General features: G+C 37.2%; 1 protein-coding gene across 1 annotated transcript; it reads right to left on the bottom strand.

Moving 5' to 3' along the window:
* Window positions 1-5,431: 5,431 nt before the first annotated feature.
* Window positions 5,432-6,061, bottom strand: LOC149149060 (AT-hook motif nuclear-localized protein 20-like). Its single transcript, XM_089442374.1, has one exon. The coding sequence runs from the start codon at window positions 6,059-6,061 to the stop codon at window positions 5,432-5,434; it is 630 nt and encodes a 209-aa protein (XP_089298500.1).
* Window positions 6,062-10,285: the final 4,224 nt, after the last annotated feature.

Here is a 10,285-nt window from a genome sequence, read left to right as displayed (position 1 = left end):
TCATGGGATTCATATTAGAAAGAAAGGTTCCCAGCCCTAATATGATTTGTTGAAGGTATAGAAAAACAATACATATATTCTTTTTTGTTTTGTATACCTTTTTAAAATCATGAAATAACTTTATTCCATACCATTGAATACAAAAATATGTATCCCTACCATTAAATCATAAATATCTATTTACTGTAAAAGCCAATCAATATCCTTATACCTTACAAAAAAATAAAAACAATTCATCATATCTTCATAGAAATAAGGTTTCCATTGATAATTTTATGATTGTCAAGAAAATTTTTATTTAAAACATATGATGTCAATAATGCCAAAACTAACAAAAATATCAAAATTAATTAGTATAGAGATAAGGTTTCCATTTTTAATGATATGATTGTTGAGACTTAACCTGTGGTATATAGGTTTTAATGTGCTATTGGAGACACCTAAGAGCAATCTCATCTAGGTAAAATTATCATGTTTGTTGTTAAGAGTATTGGATCCATAACGAGCAAATAGACATTGGTAATGTAGAGGAAGTTTGGTCTATATGGACCCTAGAACTCTGGCCAAGAGGGTGGCTTGGATCGTCCTTTAGGTGAAGCACTGGAGGGGCTTAGGAGAAAACAATGATTTGGAATGGGATTCTAGAAGCTTTAGGGAGAGGATCTATTATCTCCTTTAGATGTATGTTATGTCATCATATTGGTGACACATTCTTGAGAGATGTTCTCACTTGATACCAAAATTGAAGAAATGTGTAGCATGACACACATTTTCCTATGGATGGTAGAAAACCATTTCCACACTCTTAAAGGGAATGTGAACAAGGTATGTGAGCCCATTTTATTTAATCATATGTCTATTTATAACCCTTCACAATCAATACCTTCTTCCCCTACCCTATTCTAAGTTTCTTAGGTGGGTGGGAATCAGACTTATACCCCTTTTTGTAAAAACTCTAATTCTAGTGGACTCTTACCCACTTTACCTGATGTTAGCAAGTTAGCAAGGCTCCTCAGGCCTATTCTCTATGGAGTACCTTGGTCCTCCCTCCTCCCACCCATGATGACACCTCTATAATTCCTCCTTTGGAACCATCCTGATATAGACCAGTCATGGTCCTCACCACTACCTTTCCTACACACTCATTGAACCCTATTCCTCTGTCATCCCCTCATAATTTAGTTGACACTAGTATTTAATTTCTAATGCTAAACCATGTCATTGATCTCTCCTCCCTTGCCATGCAAAATACGAAAGGTCATGCATTTTCTCTTGTTATTAGTGGCCCAATAGACCTAAAACTTAAACAATCAGTAGCATATACTTTTGTGGGAAAAGAAGGCACCTATTGCATGATTCTGTTAGTTTATTTGATGTCCCTGTCCTAAATTCCTTCTAGGGCCCTTAGATAAAATGTAACTTTTTCAGAGTGGACCACCATAAATATTTTTTCCTTCAATATGGCATGGCTTGGGGATGCCACTAAAAATGTTGTCACTGCTAAACCTATTCTAGTTTGTAGCTTCTTTCATCATAACTTGTTCAGGAGAGGATGGTATATGTTGGGAGATCCATTTCATATTTTAGTCACTATATGGATATTGGTGCATGGCTACAGCTGATGGTGCATGGCTACAGCTGATTCATGTGGGTTTTCAGGTTGCTCTTTGTGATCCAAATTAGGCAGACTTAAAGGCACATAAGAACTATTCTAGGATTTTCTTTCTCGACACATTAGGGGTATGGTGGACAACATCTCCTATTTTCCTTCAATGATGCCAAAAGTAGGCCAGGAGGGGCATAGAATTCAAATTAAGAGGACATGGCTAGAGGAGGAATATTTTAATACACTAGTAATGAGGGTATGGAAATCATATGAAATTAAAGAACCTAAAAAACAAGTGTGTATATGGGAGAGAAATAAAAAGAATAACTTATATCAGCAACTAAAGGCATTGATAGAAGAGATTATAGATATAAGGGAGAGGGAGAGTGTGTCAGTAGTGCCACCCACTATGCAACAATTGGAAAGATTGAATACATTGAAAGAAAGGAAGAAGGGCGTTGTGACATTTGAGGAGACTGCATGGAGGTTGAAGAGTAGGGCTATTTGGATCAGTGAGGGTAGGTGAGGGGATCTAAACACTTAATTTTTCCATAGTTTTGAAATCAAAGGAAAATTTGGAACACTATTTGGAACATCAAGGGGCTTATGCAAATTATGTTATGTGAGATCCATAAAGAACAGGTTTATGAGATGATGAGATCCATAAATTCTCTGAACCTCTTCACACCCAGGGATGAGGTGAATATTGAAGGTCTTCTTTGGGCTCCAGAAGAATATCCTACAATGTTTGACAATGAATGAAATGCTACTCTATATATACTGATCACTATAGAGGAAATCCTTTTGGTATTAATCCTTTTGGTATTGAAATCCTTTGGGGTGACAGTTGAGATATTTTTACATTTCTTGGAGCTCTTGGAACAAGAGTTATTGGGTAATGTAGAAGAGTAGGAGGAGATGAGATCCATTTTGGCCTATATAAATCAACTTCATTGCAATAATTTTGACCTTCTCCTTTTGGAACTTAGGGTAGATTGCAGTCCATAAGCTCATATATGGATGGTATCAGTCAAAATATTAATTTGGCTAGGGCCATGGGGATGTTTATGGGATCTAAATGACACGGGAGGTTAGTATCACTCACTTATTTTTTGTAAAGGATATTCTAACATTTTGAATGACATTGGGAGGCTCTACAACACATCTTTCACAGTTTCATTAAGGCTTCTAGACTTATTGGAAATGGACAAAAGTCTATTCTTATTTTTTCTCACATGGGAACCCTTCAGATATAAATTAAATTGCTCAAACATTTGGGGTCTCCACCAAGACCCTTCATGAAAGCTTTACCTATTTGGGATGTAGGTTGAAGCCTAACAACTACAGTTTGGGGGACTAGACATGGCTACTCTCTAAATTTTGGAAGAATCTGAAATGTTGGACTCACCCTTTGGCTCTCACTAGGTGGGAGGTTCACTTTGGTTCAATCTTTCCTTCAACAATTGACAATATATTGGATGCATCTATTTTCTCTTCCCACACTGATTATTTCTTGCATCGCCTTAGTTTTAGCCAGCTTCCTATGGAAACAGACACATAGGAATCACAAATTTCACATGGCTACTCTCTAAATTTAGGAAGAAGGTCAAATGTTGGACTCACCATTGGCTCACTTTGATTCAATATGTTGGATGCATCTATTTTCCCTTATAGCACTCATTATTTCTGAGATCCCCTCAGTTTCAGGGAGCTTCCTATGGTTCTAGACTCATGGGAATCTAAAATTTCATCTCTTTAAGTGGAGCTCTATTTCCAGCATAGGAGTAATAGGTGGATGAAGTATTCTAAATACAAAGGTATTTGGTTAGTCATTATTAATGAATTCCCTTAGGTTGGAACTATTTGGTGAAGACATTTGGAAGGAGGTTATATGAGCCAAATACCTTAAGAAATTTGTCTAAAGATAAAACGTTGGTTCTTGAAGCTCATTAAATTGGCATTTGGGAAGGGCAATATGATTATCATCACACTAGAGGGGATTGTGGGATTGTCAGATAACACTTGCCTCAGATAAGGAACTATGGTGGCATTACAACATAGAGTAATTTTTGTCCTAGATCAAGCAATTAACAAGTGGAATGGAGCACATCCTAATTGGAAAGAGGCCCAGAATATTGGGTTATTATGGTAGACCATTGGAATGGAATCTATATATAAACTAATTGAAAAGGGTAGGACTATGTTGGAGTCCAAGAGGAGACAGTTTGGTGGATAGGGATTCTAAAAAAAGGTGTAAATGGAGGATGGCCAAGCATGAGTAAAAATCATGCTATAAGTTAGATGGCATGGTGGGATGGGTACAAACACCAAGGCTAAAAGGGTGGCCCTGTGGGCATTATGTGGTTTTCCACAAAAAAAATGATCCTAAACATCCACTCAAAAACAATCATAGATAGTATATAGAATAAATCTACATTTTATCCTACACTAGGGGGATCATATCTATGCATTGATACATGAATTCTAGAGTTTAGACATAATGCATATCTTCAGAGAATCAAATAGGATAGGCTAATCTCTTTCTAAGATTGGCTTAAATGATTAAGAAAAATACATATATTACAACTTCCTCCAAGATCTCAGGGAAGAATGACTTGCTTCAATTCCATAAAGGCCCACATGCCTGGGTTTTCTTGAAGTTTTATTATATATATATATATATATATATATATATATATATATAATAATGGTATATACCTAAAATATGCATTCTGAAATAAACCAAACTAAGAGGCTTTGGCCAGCATGCATATTTTAGGTATATACCATTATTGGAAATGTTTTTGTAAAGGCTAATTTGCAGAGCAAATAAATAGTATTAGGATCACTTAAATGTGGGATATGATAGTGATAAATGATAAAACTCATTATCTATATAAAAATAACTGAATAAAAATTTAGTTAATTTTTATTCTTTCTGATAAAAAACTAGTGAAAAAATAAAAATAAAAAAACTCATAAATTTTTATTGAAACTCTTAGAGATTGGAAATATTCCATCTACTTAAAGATACCTGCCACTTTGGTATTTAATACAAAATGTTGGAAAGAAAAGGATATGGTGAAGGTAAAAAATACAATACAGACATTCATTTCTGTTTTGTGGGATTCATATTAGAAGGAAAGGTTTTGAGGATTAACTTTGCTCTAGTATGGTAGGTTAAAGGTATAGGAAAAAAAATACAGATATTCTTTTCAATAAAATACAGATATTCATTTCTGTTTTGTGGGATTCATATTAGAAAGAAACGATCTGAGGATTAACTATGTCCCAATATGATTTGATGAAAGTATAGAAAAAAAATACATATATCCTTTTTTGTTTTGTATACTTTTTTAAAATCATGAAATAACTTTATTTCATATCATTGAATACAAAAATCTGTAACATTACCAATAAATAAGAAATATGTATTCACTGTAAAGCTACAGCAATCAAGTTAAATATGTATTCACTGTAAAGCTACAGCAATCAATTAACTTGCACTGTACACAAAAGTCAAAACAATTCATCCTATTCATCCTATCTTCATTGCAATAAGGTTTCATTATGATTGTCCAATTTTTTTTTGTTTAAAACATATAATCTCAATAATGTCAAAACTAACCAAAAAAATATCAAAATTAGTTTCATGGTAAAGAAACGTGCTGAGACAATAACCCTGAAAACAGTAAAGACAAATCTAAAAAAGTCACCCTATATATGCCCTTCACCACCTGGTCGTTCCAGACAAATCTAAAAAAGTCGCACTATATTTGTCTACCTTTCTGCTTCTGTCAGATCCGACTGGAACAATCCACGTTGCTAAACCTGCGCAGGCTGGACGTTCAGCTGCTCCTGGTGGATGTCCGCGACTGTGCCCGCCATGAGAAAGACGCGGCCGAACGCTAGAAGGCTGTCCATCACGGTTCCTGCCACTATGGCACCAGTTCGCACGTCTTTCAGACTGACGGTGATTTCTGTCGCTTGCTGGTTCTCGGTGGTGCGGGGAAAAGCTCCGGAGATCGATAAAATATGCAACGGTCCTCCATACGTCACCACTGCCGTTGGATCCGCCAGATTGTGCAGGGTGACATTCCTTACCATTCCGTTGCCGCTGAGAATGAAGAGTCCCAGCTGCCGTCCCAGTGTGAATGTCTCCAAAGTCATCCTCATGTCTTCCCCACTTGGGATCTCGAAAAGCCTTGGCACAAGAGCCTTGGCCTTATTTTTGGAGCCTTTGGGCCTGCCGCGCCGCCTTGGCGTCACTGCCCCACCCTCTCCCGAGCGTTCGTCATTGGCCGTGACTGGGGAGTCACTGGTTGCAGGCACAAGAGGCTTGGGCCTATTTTTGGAGCCCTTAGGCCTTCCCCGCCCCCTTGGCCCTCCCTCTGCCGGGCATTCGTCATTGGCCGTGAGTGGGGATTCACGGGTTGCTGGATCAGCTCCGGACATCATGGATGAGGTGCTCATATTTTCACTCAAACCTCTGATAGATACAAAAAGGCCCTTCACTCACTAGGTCTGAATATCAATTCTTTCGTTTCAATACGTGTATATATAATGTTTACCCAATTCTGATTTTTCGTCCTCCACTTACGTGGTCTCAAGTTCTGGCCATCCATGTAGTAATCTACGGTGGATAAATTTGTAACGGTTTCATGCAAGAATTAATTGCAGATTTACTCGAGGGTGAACCGTTTCCGTTTCCTTCTGAACGTTTCCGTGTCGCGATGGGGTTTGGATTAAAATCGGGATAGAAAGGGAGCGTTCACAAGACTCACGGTATTGTATTATCCCCGATTATAATACATTTTTTTCTAAATTTAAAACTTTTAATCTTAATAATTCTTTAATACAAAGTCAGGTCAAACTTGATCCAGTTAATATCATGAAACAAGAGCCAACTCTTCCTTTCACGAAATTAGTACAAAATCTTGTCAAACTTGATCAAGAGTCGCCCCTCCTTTCACTAAATTAAATAGTTCCGTTAATACAAAACTTAAAGGCCAAACTTGATCAAGTAAGAGTTCAGTTAATATCATGACACAAAGTTCCGTCAAACTTATATGACAAATTACTAGATATCGAACTAAAACACAGTCAAAATTAACACCAAACGCGGCCAATCCTGGCCATGTCGGAAGAAAAAGAGTAACGTAACCTATAAAAAAATAAAAAAATAACGATCTTTTGATTCGGTAAAAGTGTGAGTTCCCGAGTCTCCACAATTAACTCCAAGGAAACATAAATAAGATTAGCGTAAGGGAAAAGTTTGTTTACAGCTTAGGTAGCAACTAATTTAGATTAGCGTAAGGGAAAAGTTTGTTTACAGCTTAGGTAGCAACTAATTTGGGCTCTTAATCTAGGCCCAGTTATTAACGAAACAAACAAGATTAGCTTAACTCTTACAGTTTACGTGACGATTAATTTTGACTTGTACTCTAGGTGCAGTTATTAAGGAAACATAAATAAAATTAGCTTAACTCTCATTATTGTTTCTTTCAATGTGCATGAAGGGAAGGGAAAAGTTTACTTAGAGTTTAGGTTATAATTATTTTTTTTGAAAATTGTTTATTTAAGAGGCTCATTATGATGTGTAAGTAAGGATGTTGGTCTCTCATCAAAGTTGAAATTTTACTTATCTTTGCCAAAATAGAAAATATAAATTTCTAAAAAAATTAAAAAATAAATAACTATACAAAACACTTAAATAATTTGGGCTCCTAAAAAAAATACACTTAAAGAAATTAGAAATTAGATCAAGCTAAGCTCATGTTATCCCTCTAGGCTCACTTTGAAACCTTAGCCCTTGGCAACTACCACATAAAGCATAAGCTTTAGAAACTTTTTATTGACAATACCTTTTTTTATTTGGTCCCATCGTATTCCGCATCTCAAAGCCTTCCTCTTTGACATTTGTAGCTTGGTAGGTACTCCAAACACTAAGCTAGGGGGCTTTAGAGGAGGAAGGGGCACTGAAAATCACTCAAATCCAAGATTTACAAATGAAGCTATTCATTTTTCCACGTGCTTATGGGTTCATGTGGTATACAAGTCACATTGGCTTCGTGTTTATGTGTGCCACATGGGTTGTTTGATGGAGCCACATAAAAAATTATAAATTGAAGTGATCTGTGTTGTAGGTGGAAACACCATAGGGTCTTGGGTTGCAAACCCCAACAAAACGTAGGGCACAGAGACAAACACTCGAAAAGCTTAAGCTACTGAAGTAGGAAGAAGTGGTATTACCGTGAGGTCTTACGTTCGAACTCGATCCCGGAGGGTCCAAACCCTCTTCTCCTTTCAATGCATTTAGAACCTATAACTTATCCAAGAAAAGCATATCCAACAACAGTAATAGGAAACATGTTCATGATATATTTGTTAAATCATATAAGCACGTGAGAAAATGAGCATTAACATAATATTCATAAGCAAATCATAACATAGATTAATGCATAAACACTATAAATATCGCGTACATAACAACGTTTCTTTATTGATGTAAGCTAAATGAAATGTAGAAAACTACAACTTGAGTCTTCCTCCACCTCTAAGCGAAACCGTCCTCCGGATCTATCGTGCCAAGGCTTCAGCAATCTTCCTCTATCGATATACACAAGGACGTCATAAAAGGGGTGAAGGAAATCTCAAAGAAGGAAACAAATGTTTCCTATAACTTGGGAGTGCAGGAGGCACAGAGATTTCTTCAGACTTGATGAGGGATGTAATCAACTATAATATCAATATCTCATCTCTCCTCCGCTTGGGCCTTCCCATGGAGATTTATTAATACTTCTCCAAATTAGTTTTTCCACTTGGGAAAGAGTTGGGCCATAGGCTACAGTAGGTGAGTAACAGGTAAAACCCATAAGCGATGCCTGAATTTAAGGATATTATCTATTTTTTAGTGTTTTAACACATATACGTGGGTTGGGTAGACTCACACGCATGTACACACTTTTATACAGGGGAAGATAGCATATGGGAAGTAAAACACTATTTTTTAGAATTTGAACAAAGTCTGGAAAGGAAGGGTTGCCCTAGGCCATAACGAGAGCATAAAAACTATTAAGAGTGGTAAATAATGATATAAGAGATGCCCCAAATATATGAGGTCAGAAGAGGTACATGATGGCCAAAATGTATTAAGTGTATAGAAGGAACCCTATCGAGACCTCAGAGGAGGTCACCAGAATTCAGCCTGCCAAGCGAGTGAAAGAGATTAGAAAGAAACCTGTCATCTCAGTAGGGCATACCCATGTTTAGAGATAATAAGGCATGTCCGCATGTCAAGTAAAAAAGAGGATCCAATATGTATACAAGTAAAAAAATCCTGAAAATACATAGTGGATCATTTCATCATATCCATAGAAGTACATGTTTCAATATCACATACAAACAATTAATCAATGATACTAAAGTAGAAAGGTGATCACTGAAGTCATAAAGTTGATCTAAAAGGTACCAAGTCAAATGATGGAATAAATTGTACTACACAAATGGGAGGGACTCGAAAGTGAACAAACAAATGCTGATGCAAGCCCGACGTCTTCACCGACCTGCGTGGTACATTTCTACACAATGAGAATAAATGATCTGAAGTTGACCATGTGAGAAATTGTTTGATTACTGGTCATTGATGTATACCATTAACAAACACGAGACTACTCACTCATAATGATGATGAGAGCCAAGGTACCCAGTACAATCTAACAAGTGTGAATAAATGAGCTGAAGTCGAACACTTGGAAGAATCTATCAATCTAGAAACAATGATGTTTTCCCACTGTCGATAGCGAAGGAGTCTACCAATGATGACTGCAAACCCTAAGGTACTCCCAAATGGACTCTATACCTTGTTCTGAGAGAAATTAGTTGAAGTTTATGGGAAGAGATCTGCTCGAAGGAAGGAATCAAGGCATCTTTTATCAATCCACCGTGAGTGTAACCTGTAGGCCAATAATGTGGAAGGATTCAGATGAATAAAGATGTAGTAACCCAACCGCAGCACGTTTCCGGCATACACAAGATGTAGCTAGCACAGGATAGAAACTCTCTCAACCAAACAATAATGAAATCTAACACAGAGGTGAGGAATCAACCAATAGGGTTGAATGGAAACCAAGGTACTACATGAATCCCAATGTGTGATAATGAAAGATGACGTCAAACACAAGGGAAACCACTGAGTCAAAGAGTCATGATACTTGTCGATGTTGAGCACAAGGTGACCAATCAATAATCAAAATAGGGCTAGGGTGTGGCTCTAGATCCACTCTGAGAGAAATTTCTCGTAGTCGATAAGAGCAAGACCAAGCAACAAGAAGTCAATGGAGACCTTTTCAAACCATCACGACCAAAGGACCACATAGCTGATGTGATAATGAACATGACTCTCACTACGAGGGACGACCAACTGAAAAGTAGGTCAAGAGACACCACAAAAAGGCCAACTCGTGTTTACTTCCCTTGAATAAGAGCACGACTCAAATGTGACTACATGGCGGCATATAATAACTTTGTATAAGTTTTGTGATGGAGGAGGCATATGCAAACTCTCCGTATGAGATGAAAACCCTCGTGATGTAGGGGTTGACCTTGACCTTGCAAAGGCTCACCTTGTAGATACGCATATAAGGCTTGTTGTTGCCAAGGCTGACCTTGTTGCTGCAA

This window comes from Pinus tabuliformis, chromosome 9 (genome assembly GCF_031772625.1).
Source record: "Pinus tabuliformis cultivar Carrire ecotype Pingquan chromosome 9, CPIR1, whole genome shotgun sequence".
NCBI lineage: Eukaryota > Viridiplantae > Streptophyta > Pinopsida > Pinales > Pinaceae > Pinus > Pinus tabuliformis.
This window is presented reverse-complemented; position numbering and strand designations above follow the sequence as displayed.

Bases quoted from the DNA above. Each gene is read 5' to 3' on its own strand.
- LOC149149060 (XM_089442374.1), bottom strand. From the start codon at position 6,061: ATGTCCGGAGCTGATCCAGCAACCCGTGAATCCCCACTCACGGCCAAT.